The sequence below is a fragment of the Felis catus genome, chromosome A3, assembly GCF_018350175.1.
Source record: "Felis catus isolate Fca126 chromosome A3, F.catus_Fca126_mat1.0, whole genome shotgun sequence".
Lineage (NCBI taxonomy): Eukaryota > Metazoa > Chordata > Mammalia > Carnivora > Felidae > Felis > Felis catus.
In genome coordinates, this window is record NC_058370.1 from 29,413,738 (window position 1) to 29,426,453 (window position 12,716).

General features: G+C 47.0%; 1 protein-coding gene across 1 annotated transcript in view; it reads left to right on the top strand.

Moving 5' to 3' along the window:
- Nucleotides 1–12,716, top strand: part of TMC2 (transmembrane channel like 2) — a 56,862-nt gene that overhangs the window by 35,911 nt on the left and 8,235 nt on the right. The window contains exons 12-16 of the mRNA XM_045055100.1: nt 6–155; nt 2,155–2,283; nt 5,157–5,224; nt 6,070–6,309; nt 12,495–12,620. Of these exons, the coding sequence (XP_044911035.1) occupies nt 6–155; nt 2,155–2,283; nt 5,157–5,224; nt 6,070–6,309; nt 12,495–12,620 (713 nt within the window). The remainder of the gene's footprint in view (nt 1–5; nt 156–2,154; nt 2,284–5,156; nt 5,225–6,069; nt 6,310–12,494; nt 12,621–12,716) is intronic.

Consider the following 12,716-nt stretch of genomic DNA (forward strand, 5'->3'; position numbering starts at 1 on the left):
TTTAGCTTTCTAATGAAGAGAAAATAAAGAACCTCACTCACTGGACTCTGTTTAACTATTACAACTCCTCGGGTTGGAATGAGAGTGTCCCCCGGCCACCCCTGCACCCTGCAGATGTGCCCCGGGGTTCTTGCTGGGAGACAGCTGTGGGCATTGTGAGTAATTACGCTTCCCTGAAAAAGTGATCCCTGTTCTCAGTTCTTTGTTATTTCTTCCTTGATGTTTCTATTTTTAAGCCACCAAAATGTCAAGCCAGTATTTCTTCGGAAAGTTTCACCTTTTCTCTTCTCCCTTTTTTTTTCAGCATCCCACATATTTCTCTGAATGCTCTGTTCAGCAGTCTAATGCCACTTGTATTCACTTAGAGTTTTACTGCAGGTTTCACTGAAAGCCTGAGGCTTCTCCACCCGGAAATAATGAATAAATACTCCTAAAAATTGAATGCAGGATCCGTGTGTGTATATGCCTCTGTGCATTATTGTAAAGAGAATGAATGGTTTGGATTAGTCTCAACAATTAATAACTACCCTTTCTCCTAACCACCGTCACCACTGTTCCTGTGGGTCGCACTGTGTGGACTTCAAAGGCTAATGTCTTTCGCCTTCCTGGGCAGACACTTAAAGTATTTGCAGGCAACACAGGGATCAGCGGCCCTCTCTTCCTCAATTTTTGCACAGGATTTCTATTCGTACGCCACCCCGCTGAGACGCAGAGTTTATCACTTCTTCGCGGGCTCCCTGAAGAACCCACTCACATCCACCCGCATCAGACAACAGTGCTTTTAACTGAGGATGGCGAAGTGCAATGAAGGAGGGGATTACATCACTCAGTCCATCAAACACTGCCTACGAATCCACGAGCAGATGTTTTCTTGCTGCACAGTGTCCTTCCCATGTGGCCCTGGGGGGCCTTTTCTCCCTCCTGCCCCCCGAGCCTTCCCTCCATGGAGGGCTCAGACTCACCATTTCTTGTCTCCTCCAGTCCAGATTCCCCCATGCTCTTTAAATCCTCCTCTTCGTTATTGTACAAAGCAACCCAGCTTCCCTAGCTCATGCATTTCTAAAGCCCTCACGTGTGTAACAGAGAAGGCGTCCTCAAGTCAATAAAACCCACCCTCCTTAGAAGGCCGAAGAGAGTTTATTACCTACATGGTTCCTTTGGAGTATTCTGCGATAGAATGTCTCATTTCCTGCCTGGATGCCCATCACCGTTCCAAACACTGATTAAAGCTTGTCTCTTTCTGAACCTGTAGCAATGACGAGTGTGAGCTGTTAAATACTGCTCACCTGTACCCTCCACCGCCTCCACCCCAGGCCCCAGAGCGTCACCTTGCCCAGACGTGGAGACCTGATACACGTTGATTTGCCTTTTACTTAGGAGCAGTAACTTGAATTATTATTGAGGAATACTACCGAAAACTCATCAGCCGTTCATCCAGCATTTATTAGTCATCTTGGAGGATGCAAACAATGAATAAAGCAGACCCCGTGCCCCATAGGAACTCCAAGACGTCTTAAAAATTGTGATAATGCCTGGTGGATCTTTTGCACTTTTTTAAAGTAATAAATTATATTCACCCTATAAAGCAGAGAAGAGCTTTGCTTTTGGCTCTTCCGTTGTGTGCCCCGTGTAAAATCTGCATTATTATCTCCATATAGCAAGCAAAACATCCAATTAGCAGGAGATGAAGAATGCTGGCTGTTGTCCTGAGGGCAAGTGGTCAGATTCAGCCTTAGCTGGGGGCAACTGCACGTCAGAGGAGGTGGGGGAAGCAAGGAGGAAGACTTCAATCCTCTCTGTGCAACAGTGCTGATAACTACCATATACTGGGCCTTGCCAATGTGCCGGGCAATTCGCATGCATAATCACTAAGCTTCCCAATAACCCTGCAAGGCTGATATCATTGTCAGCTTCGAGAGGCCCCGAGATTATTCCAAAGCAATGCAATTGGTAACTTGTAGAGCTAGGACCTAAAAATAAACATTTTCCCAAGCCGAGGGGCCTTTTTCTGCTCTACCTCTCTGTCCCCAAGAACCAGAAGGTCGCAGAGAAGCTTCAGGTGGGTGAGGAAGACTTTGCATGGCTGCAGTCCACTGGAAGGGGTCGGCAAGGTTTGACCTTAACCAGGCCCTTTTCCTGTGTTCCGCCTTGCAGGAATTCATGAGGCTGACGGTGTCTGACATGCTGGTAACCTACATCACCATCCTGCTGGGGGACTTCGTGCGAGCTTGCTTCGTCCGGTTCATGAACTACTGCTGGTGCTGGGACCTGGAGGCTGGGTTTGTAGGTCACCGTTTCAGGGACATTTCCGCAGGAAGGCATCTCAGCCATCCTGTCTGATATAGCCAGACGCATTCCTAGGCATTTCTTTAGATAATTGATGCCCATCTCTGCTCTGGGAAGTATTGACGTATCCCACGTGTATGTCCTTTAAGTGTCATATTTGCCTTCTCAGAGGAAACTCCACTTCCCCCACACCCCGTGTAATTGACAATGCAACCTTCCTATCCAGGAAATGGGGGCATTTGGTCTGGGGAAAAGTGGATCCCATGCTTCAGTGCTGAGCAGACGGTAGTAAAGAAATGCCACAGTGGCATCGCCTCTCATTCGAGAAGGCAAAGAACACCAGCTTTTGAAGTCCGCACTGAGCCCCATATCTTGTTTACCTGAGTCGTTTTCATCCTGGCCTGCAATAGAATTGGCCTGGCCTCAGGGCGCCTGGGAGGCGCAGTCGGTTAGGCGTCCGACTTCAGCCAGCTCACGGTCTCATGGTCCGTGAGTTTGAGCCCCGCGTCAGGCTCTGGGCTGATGGCTCAGAGCCTGGAGCCTGTTTCCGATTCTGTGTCTCCCTCTCTCTCTGCCCCTCCCCCGTTCATGCTCTGTCTCTCTCTGTCCCAAAAATAAATAAACGTTGAAAAAAAAAAAATTTAAAAAAAAGAATTGGCCTGGCCTAGGTAAGGGCTCCAGTACAGGTTTGTGTCATATTTTTTTTTTCTTTTAGTCACCAACCACAATGTTACACAAGCCTCTTCAACTCCTCCTCATAGCAAGGAAAACTTCATAATTTCATCTGAGAACAAGAGTAATGAACTTTATGCTCAAAGAGAATGCCATCTTTATTTTTTTATTTAAAAAATTTTTCGGGGCGCCTGGGTGGCTCAGTCGGTTAAGCGGCCGACTTCGGCTCAGGTCATGATCTCGCGGTCCGTGAGTTCGAGCCCCGCCTCGGGCTCTGTGCTGACAGCTCAGAGCCTGGAGCCTGTTTCAGATTCTGTGTCTCCCTCTCTCTGACCCTCCCCTGTTCATGCTCTGTCTCTCCCTGTCTCAAAAATAAATAAAAACGTTAAAAAAAATTTTTTTTTAATTTAAAAAAAATTTTTTTTTCAATCTTTATTTATTTGTTTTAATTTTTTTAACGTTTATTTATTTTTGAGACAGAGAGAGACAGAGCGTGAATGGGGGAGGGTCAGAGAAAAAGAGACACAGAATCTGAAACAGGCTCCAGGCTCCGTGCCGTCAGCACAGAGCCTGATGTGGGGCTCAAACTCGTGAAACGCGAGATCATGACCTGAGCTGAAGTCGGCCACTTAACGGACTGAGCCACCCAGGCGCCCCAAGGAAAAAATTTTTAATGTTCATTTTTATCTATTTTGTTTATGGGGGGGAGGGGCAAAGAGAGAATTCCAAGCAGGCTGTGCTGTCAGTGCAGAGCCTGACATGGGGCTCGATCTCACGAACCATGAGATCATGACCTGAGCCAAAATCAACAGTTGGATGCTCAACTGACTGAGCCACCCAGGCGCCCTGGGGTGAGGAAAAATTTTCTAACCAGGACACAAAACCCAGCAGATGAGAAGTTTTTAAAAATATTTTTAAATGTTAAATTTCAAATTTCTAAGATTTAACTCTCCCGTATCTGGAATACGTATGTTTCCTCCCTTGATCCACGCCTGACCTTCCTTTCTCTCTCTCTTGACTTCTTCCTCCTCCTCCCCCCTGTCACCTTTGACCTCCATTCCCGAAGGACAAATGGGGAAGTCGGTTTAAGCATGCTGCATAAGGAGGCCCAACTCCCTAGTGCTCACACACTTTGCGTTCTTTCACATAGCTGACAGATCTCCAAAACTCTGAAAATCAGATTCAGGCTGAAAATAGGAATCTGGCTGAGCTCTTTCCTTTCCATGAACTGCTCTGAGACTAGAGGAAGGTGAAAAGGAGAAAAGAGAATTGAAAGAGTGGTTTAGTTATTTTGTTTGCTTGTTTGCTTTAAGAAAATGTTTATGGGGCGCCTGGGTGGCGCAGTCGGTTAAGCGCCCGACTTCAGCCAGGTCACGATCTCGTGGTCCGTGAGTTCGAGCCCCGCATCAGGCTCTGGGCTGATGGCTCGGAGCCTGGAGCCTGTTTCTGATTCTGTGTCTCCCTCTCTCTCTGCCCCTCCCCCATTCATGCTCTGTCTCTCTCTGTCCCCAAAAAAATAAATAAACGTTGAAAAAAAAAATTAAAAAAAAAAAAAAGAAAATGTTTATGATGTTTATTTATGTTTGAGAGAGAGAGAGAGAGAGACAGAGTGCGAGTAGGGGAGGGGCAGAGAGAGAGGAAGACTCAGAACCTGAGGCAGGCTCCAGGCTCTGAGCTGTCAGCCCGACACAGAGCTCGGGCTCACAAGTGTGAGATCATGACCTAAGCAGAAGTCGGTCGCCTAACCGACTGAGCCACCCAGGTGCCCCTGCCTGTTTGCTTTCAAAACTATGGTTTTATTTGACTCCTCATCTGATTACTCGCATTTGGTTATTTATTCGATTTATTCCTCGGCTATAATTTCAAGGTCCATCTCTGATTAGAGCGTTGATAAAACGTTCTCCTAGGGGCTAGTGCCCTCCCAAGAACACACTGTTGGCCTGCAATCCCTAAAAGGTAAAAATTCTCACTTTTTTCATCGAAAAAGTCATTGGAAAAAATTTCAACTTTGAGAACTTCAAATCTTGTCTTGAAACGTGGAAAACGTGTTAAAGAAACAGAGCCGTGAAACCCCAGTTTCTTCAGTCACCAGAGCAGGCCCTTTGGGATAGAGTGGCCTTGGCTTAGCCAGTTGGCTGGTAATAGAGGCTGGCTGATACCTAACGGATTCCTTTCTCTCTGTCTGCCTCCCCCTGCAGCCCTCTTACGCTGAGTTCGATATCAGTGGAAACGTACTCGGTTTGATCTTCAATCAAGGAATGATCTGGTGAGCTCTGCATTTTCTATCTGGGGACCACCTCATCGGGGGGAGTCAGAAAAGTGGCATCCCAGGCTTTGCCCCCCAGCTAGCTGGGGAGAGGCTGGACAGATCTTCAGACCTCTCTGAACTGCCTCTTTTGAGATGACAAGTCGAGGGCAGGATGGGATGAGAACCAGGGCAGTGTCTGGCCAACCCATGTGCTACCATAGAGTGGGGAGGGGAGGAGAGTAGGAAGAAAGAGACGGGAATGAGAAGGAGGAAGGGAACAAGGAAGAAGTAGAGAGGGGAGGAAGGAGGAGAAAAAAAGGGAGAGAGGGAGGAGAAACAGAGGGGAAAGGAAAGAAAGAGGGAAGGAGGGAGAAAATAGGAAGGAGAGGAAGAGTAAAGGAGCCAAGGGGCTCCCTCCTCTGAGACACAAGTTGGAAGAAAAGGCTGCGTAACTTCAGCCAAAGGCTTTCAAGACTTCCGAGGGCTCGCCGCAAGCCAGTGTCCAATGCTCTCAGTTTAAGGACTTCAGATACTTTTCTGGGCAGCAATGCTGTTTTAGGGGGGCCACGGAGAAATGGACTGGAGGCCAACAAATTTGCTAGGTGCCTTGTGGTGAGACAGTGGTTAAATCCTGGCCAGAGCCCAAGCCGGGGGTGCTCAGAGCGCCTCCTTCCCCTGAGGAACCGGTGGCCAAGGCTTGGGGAGAAATGTCCTGCTTACGTGGGAGACCCCAGCCCTCGGGACCTGCAGGGAAAGCGGCTAGGCTTCGTGCTCCCCACCCCTCGGTCCCGTTTCCTCCTGTCTCCCTTCCCTGGCCTCTCCTGCTGTTGGGCCAACCAGGTGTGTGATGTCTGCCCTTCCAGGATGGGCTCCTTCTATGCCCCGGGACTGGTAGGCGTCAACGTGCTGCGTCTGCTGACCTCCATGTACTTCCAGTGCTGGGCGGTGATGAGCAGCAACGTCCCCCACGAGCGTGTGTTCAAAGCCTCCCGATCCAACAACTTCTACATGGGCCTCCTGCTGCTGGTGCTCTTCCTCAGCCTCCTGCCCGTGGCCTACGCCATCATGTCCCTCCCGCCCTCCTTTGATTGCGGGCCGTTCAGGTGCACAGGCTTAGTCGCCCGGGAGCAGCTCCTCTCCCAAGGCAGCCCGCTCAGAGAGTGCTGGCTCAGAAGGCCAGGTCTAGCGTCACACCGGGCTGCGAAGGGCCATGGAGCCTTGGGCAAATCATCAGGGCTGTTCAATAGAGATTGTTGCAGGGCCAGAAGGGTTCTATGTCTGCGCGATCCAATATGGTAGCCACCAGCCACACGTGGCTGCTGAACACTTGAAATGAGGACCGAGAAACTAAATTTCTATACTTCATTACAATTCATTTTCACTGAAAGAACGAAAAATGTGGCTGAAGGCTACCATGTTGGACAGCACAGCTCTGACCTTTTAACATCTGGATCATCTACCTCCCTGGATTACCTTACTGTAGCATGAGTAATGGGAGATATTCTGAAGACGAAATAACCATATATTTACAAGTGCCTTTCAAGCGTGAAGCAGCCACTGGCCTGGGTCCCCGCGCTCTGCAGAGCATTTGTCAGTGCTGTGGGCTCAGGGGATAAGCCAGACTAGTTTAGGGGGCTGGGCGTTGCGTAAAGAAATAAATAATTGCATAAGGAGGTACATTGAGAAGCCATATGCATCTGTTGCTATCTTTCCAAGTGTGAGGACCCTTGGAAAGAAAGCCATCTCTCTACTTCGTAAGAAGGAGTTCTGTGGTTCAAGCAGTTTGGAACATGCTACCCCTTTCACCCGCCACCTTCTCACTTACAAATGCTGGAGGCACACTCTTTATTAAAGGATTGGAAGAATCGTGCGATAAGATCACGAATGCACACCAGTGTCTCCAGCCTTATTGACCACAGACTCTTTCTTCGTATAACAACCATCCAGGGCCAGGAGTAAGGTGAGGCCAGGAAGGAAGCTCCATGAGGGTGTGATGTTTGCTTCCTTTCTCGCTGCTTCATACGCGGCGTCTAGAAGAGCACATCTGGTTTATGGTCACCGCTCAAGCTAGACCCTTCACGTCACAAAAATTCACTTGTACAGGGAGGGACTTAGGGTTCCAACCAGATCCAGGCAGGCAACGTAAATGAACGAGATGGGCAGTATTGCATAACATAAAGTTTTGGCAAATAAAGTGTAATTGGAGCACAGCCACACCCACTTGCTTACTTCTAATCTACGGTTGCTTTCTCAATGTAACAGCAGAATTGAGTCATTCCCACAGAGACCATCCGGTTCAAAAAGCCTGAGATTGTTATTGTCTAGCTCTTTCCAGAAAAAAAAAAAAAAATCACCAACCCCCTGACTTAGAGCATAGACTCTCGAGTCAGCTCTGTCATTTGCCAGCTGGGTCATCTTGAGAAGTTACTTAGCTCCCAACACCACAAGCTAATTGTCTCTAAGATGGGAAGAACGGTAGTGCCTACCCCAGAGGGTTGTTTTGAAGATTTAGTGTATTATTTGCCAAGTACTTAAAGGAGTGTGCTAATCCATAGTAAGCCAAGCTTGAGCCCTGGCCAAACTGGGGGGGGGGGGGGGGGGGGGAGCTGGGACTCATAACGATGCTATGAGGTGGGAGGCATTATCTACACAAGGGCTTAGCTAACTTTTTCTGTAAAGAGCCTGAGAGCAAATATTTTAGGCTTTAGGAACCAAGAGGAAAAATCAAGCATATCACGTAAGTACTGATATAACCAGAGAAAGAGAGGGCCACAAAGTTTTTGTTGACGAAATTCAAGATAGGACGACAAGAGAGAGTAATTTTTTGTAATATAGGTCTACCAGTGAAAAGAATGGAGTTCTTTTATGAGAGGGGGCGATAATAGTTCACATAAGAGAGGCTCGAAGTTACTGTTCCCCGTCATCAAACGTCAATTTCACCGCTCAGATGGCCACCTTTGCCGCCCGGATCCATCACTGTGCCAGACGTGACGACACATCTCCTCCCATAGGAAAACAATTGCCAGTAAGCTTTCCTGCTGCTAAGCCATCGAACTGCTGTGCAGTAGGGCAAGTCAGAATAGCTGGCTTCTATCTCTTTCCTTTTTTTTAAGTTTTGTGTATTTAACTAACCTCTACACTCCACGTGGGGCTCAAACTCACGACCCTGAGATCAAGAGTCACACGCTCCTCCAACTGAGCGAGCCAGGCGCCCCTGGGCTTCTGTCCCTGACAAAAAAAAAAAAAAAAAAAAAAAAAAAGTACGTGTTGGAAAAGGACTAAGTCATGAGAGAAAAAGAAGTTCACCATCGACACTACTGATGGCGATTGCGCGTGACAGATTCATCTATTTTCTGCAAATTACCTACAGCTGAATAAGAGCATGAATAACCATAGTTTGCACACATCCAAAATTTCACCAGCTTTGTCAATTTGTCCAGCTAAGCCGTCTTCTGCTCTACACATGCTTCGACCGTTATCAGCTACAGCACGTCTTAGCAGATCCATTTCGTTTCACCCACACTGAATTCCATTCCATTCAATGGAATGGGTACATTCTCGATGGAATTCGGGGCTAGTTGTACCAAATTCGGGTTTACTTAAGTTCTTTGAGAAATTTTCAGCCAAATTTGTTCCACACAGTATATTCACAGAAATCAGTCCTTCAGCCACTTCAAACTTGGCATTCATTCCTCAAATGAACAACCGAGTTGCATCAGTAACATCTATGGACCCGTCAAGAGCCAAAGAAAAGCACTCGAGGTCATTTGCCGTCCTTTGAATACAATGTTGCTCTCAGTGTCCTCAACTCTTCCAGCAGCTGCTTTTGCCGGAAACTCTAAAAGTCTTAAGTAAGTTTCTTTTCTCCAGATGCATTTCTTCAGCTCCTGCAATCAAACGCAATTTAATTACTGCACCACTGGTCAGTGACGCACATAATTTTGGAAAGTGGAGGAAGGGGGGGGGAGGGTGGTCCTTGCTATATAGAGAACAGAAAGCTTAGCTGAATTATGTCCGACAAGTGTATGGAAATCTGAATTTATAAATCATGAACTTGCATGTTTGGCTAAGGAGACTTCTAAGCAAAGTGTTGAAGGTGCAGCCTGGTTTCTTCTTGCTTTAAACTGAAACGTGAGAGGAAAGAGATAAATTGAGAAAAGAGCTGACTAGAGAAAAGGAACCAGAACTTGATGATTTGGGAAAACCTTATCCAGATTGAAAAAGACCCTAAAAACGAATTCATGGTCAGGAGAGCACACTCGAAAGAGAAAACGAAGGGGCAGCCTGGGCAACTTTTTGCTAGTGCTTCTGAAGAATCAAAAAACCTGAATATTCATTCATGCAGAGGATTTGTTTTAAGCTTGTGACTGGGATCCTCTCAACCACCCCGGCGGAAGCCAAAAGTAGAGATAGAATTCTCCAGGAAAGATCTGGGTACCACCCTCTGGTCTAAGGGACTGAATTCCCACAACCTACATGGAAGACCCACCAGGTCCTTAAGAATGTTATATAAGCCGGGGCTCTGGGGTGGCTCAGTCAGTTGAACATCTGGCCTCGGCTCAGGTCATGATCTCACAGTTCATGAGTTCAAGCCCCGCATCGGACTCTGTGCTAACAGCTCAGAGCCTGGAGCCTGCTTCGGATTCTGTGTCCCCCTCCCTCTCTTCTCCTCCCCTGCTCATGCTCTGTCTCTCTCTCTCTCCCTCAAAAATAAATTTAAAAAATTTAAAAAATTTTTAAGAATGTTATATAAGCCAGCTTTAACTGTTATCTTATGGCCGACTGACCAGTGTATTCGTGGAGTAAAGAACTTGTTTTCTGGTTTCCCAGGTCCACAGATAGACAAGAATTTTGCTCCAGGATGAATCCTATCCAGAGTCGCATCTATACCTGATTTAGATGATGAAATTTGGGACTTTTGAGCTGATGATGTTTAGATGAGATTTTGGACTTTGGGTTGATGCCATCATGGGCTGCAACTTTGGGGGAGGAAGGGAAGGCAAAGAATGTGTTTTGCAGGTGGGACAAATGTGAATCTTCAGGGACCAGAGAGGATGCAGTGGTGGGCTGAATAACGGCTCCCCAAAATATTTATGTCCTAATCCCTGCAACCTTCGGGTGGTAGCTTTTTCAGCAAATGGGCCTTTGCCAATGTGATTAAGTTAAGGATCTTGAGATGGGGAGATTATCCTAGATTATCCAGGTGAGTCCTAAATCACGAGTGTCCTTATTAGAAGGAGACAGAGGGAGATTTGACCACAGAAAAAACAGAAAGTGGTGTGACCATGGAAGCAGAGAGAGATTTGAAGATTCTATGGCACCGGCTTTGAAGAAAGAGGAAGGGGCCATGAGCCAAAGAATGTGAGGAGTAAAGGTCTAGATACTGAAAAAAGGCAAGGAAACAGATTCTCCCCTGGAACCTCCCTCTGAAGGGAGCGCAGCCATGCCCAACGCCTTGGTTTCAACCCAGTGAAACACGTCAGACTTCTGGCCTCCAGAACGATAAGAGAACAAATTTGTATTATTTGAAGTCACCCGTGTGGGAATCTGTTGTAGCGCGTACTGGAAACTAATACATCATCGAATACATCACGATTCAAGGACAAAATAACCCATGCTTGACTGTGACTTGAAATCAGAACACGTGAGATTTGCTTTTCTTGTGTTTACATGACGGGTAGGTGCTGATAATAATAAAAAATTAATTACCTGTCATAATATGGTCATACGCAGGGCACTTGAAATGCTGTCGTTATAACTGCATCAGGGCAATTCGTAGTTTGCTGTGCGATAGCGCTCAGCATTGAGATGGCGACAAATGGTCTCTGACCCAACTATTCATCGTCTGCCATCGTAGCACAAAAACAACCCTAGACCATATATAAAGAAATGAGCGTGGCTGTGTTCCAATAACATTTTCCCTACTGACACCGAAATGTGAATTTCCTACTTCAGTTTCTATGGATCACAAAATATTCTTCTTCTTTACCCCCCCCCCCCCAACCATTTAAGTACATAAAAACCATTCTTCATTTTCGGGCCATATGAAAATAACAAGCCAAATCTGGCCCGTAGACCATTATTTGCCAATCCTTGATCAATACTTTCCAGAAGAGAAAAATGAAGCTTCTGGCTATAACATTTTGGAGGGCACTTACAGTCTGACGGTCCCATACACAATGTTGTATATAAATTCATATCTATGTCCTCTAAACTACCCTCGGGGGCAAATACTATTATTATGCTTATAATCCCATATTATACTATATTATTATTATACTATATTATACAGAAGAGGCGACTAGGGAAGAGAAATTTTCAGTACCTTGGCCAAAGCTATCAAACCCCCGCAGCACTGTCCAATAAAATTTTCTATGCGAGGGAAAAAATTTCATATCTCCTCTTCAAATACAGTAGCTACAAGTCATATGACTACCAAGCACTTGAAATGAGTGACTAAAACCCTGAATTTTTAGTTTTACTTAAGGTTTAGTTTCTTTTCAATAGCTACACTGGACAATACTGCTGTCATGGGGAGAGTGAGGGAACAGGTAGACACAGGAAGAAAGAGAATAAGTAAATTATCCACGGTGTCCCACAGCTAATAAATGAAGGAGCAAGGACTTGAACCAGGAATTTCAAGCCCTAAAGTCCATTGTCTTGGCACTGAAACGACCAGCCAAAGCTAGCAGTGGACCATGATTTCTGGGCAGGTGCTTGTGGAAGTCAGTCTACGTAGAGGTTCTTAGGTATTTGAAGAAAATCGAAATTACCGCTGTGACCTGTCCAGGAGCCCGCCCCAGGTGGTCCATTCTCCTGAAACTATATAATCTGAGGACTGATTGCAGGTGTTTTTGAGAGTCACCATGAGGTTGTCTATCACATAAGCCCCTGGAGAACTGTTTCCAAGCCAGGGGGTCCAGAGGGAGCTCCATGTTGGGCTTACGGCTACATCTCGCAGGGCAGTTTTCTCCCACGAGAGTGTCGTAGAAAACCCATTTCATCTTGTGGAGGAAGGTATCAGACACAGGAGACCCATGCGGTCTGAGAAGTTTTGAGGGACCAAGGGGCCAGCGTGAAGCTGGCGAACCAGGGCTCTGCCCCAGCTCTAAACCGTAGCCAAATGGCAGCTCCTCGTGGGGCATTTTTCACCTGCAGCCCATTTGGGGCAGAGCCCTGGGTTTTCCAGGGAAGCAGGGGTGAGTGGCAGCTTTGGACCCACAGGGGCAGGGGCACAGTTGTGCGTCAGGCGAGCTTTCTGACATGCCGTAATGTGTTCTCTCTACAGTGGGAAAAACAGAATGTATGACGTCATCCAAGAGACGATTGAAAATGATTTTCCAACCTTCCTGGGCAAGATCTTTGCTTTCCTCGCCAACCCTGGCCTGATCATCCCAGCCATCCTGCTGATGTTGTAAGTCAGCCAGGGCCCCTCCCCTTGCCCTTGAGACTCCCCTGGCGGGTCCTCCTTTCCTGCCCTCTTAATCTACACTTCCCAGAGGCAGAGCCC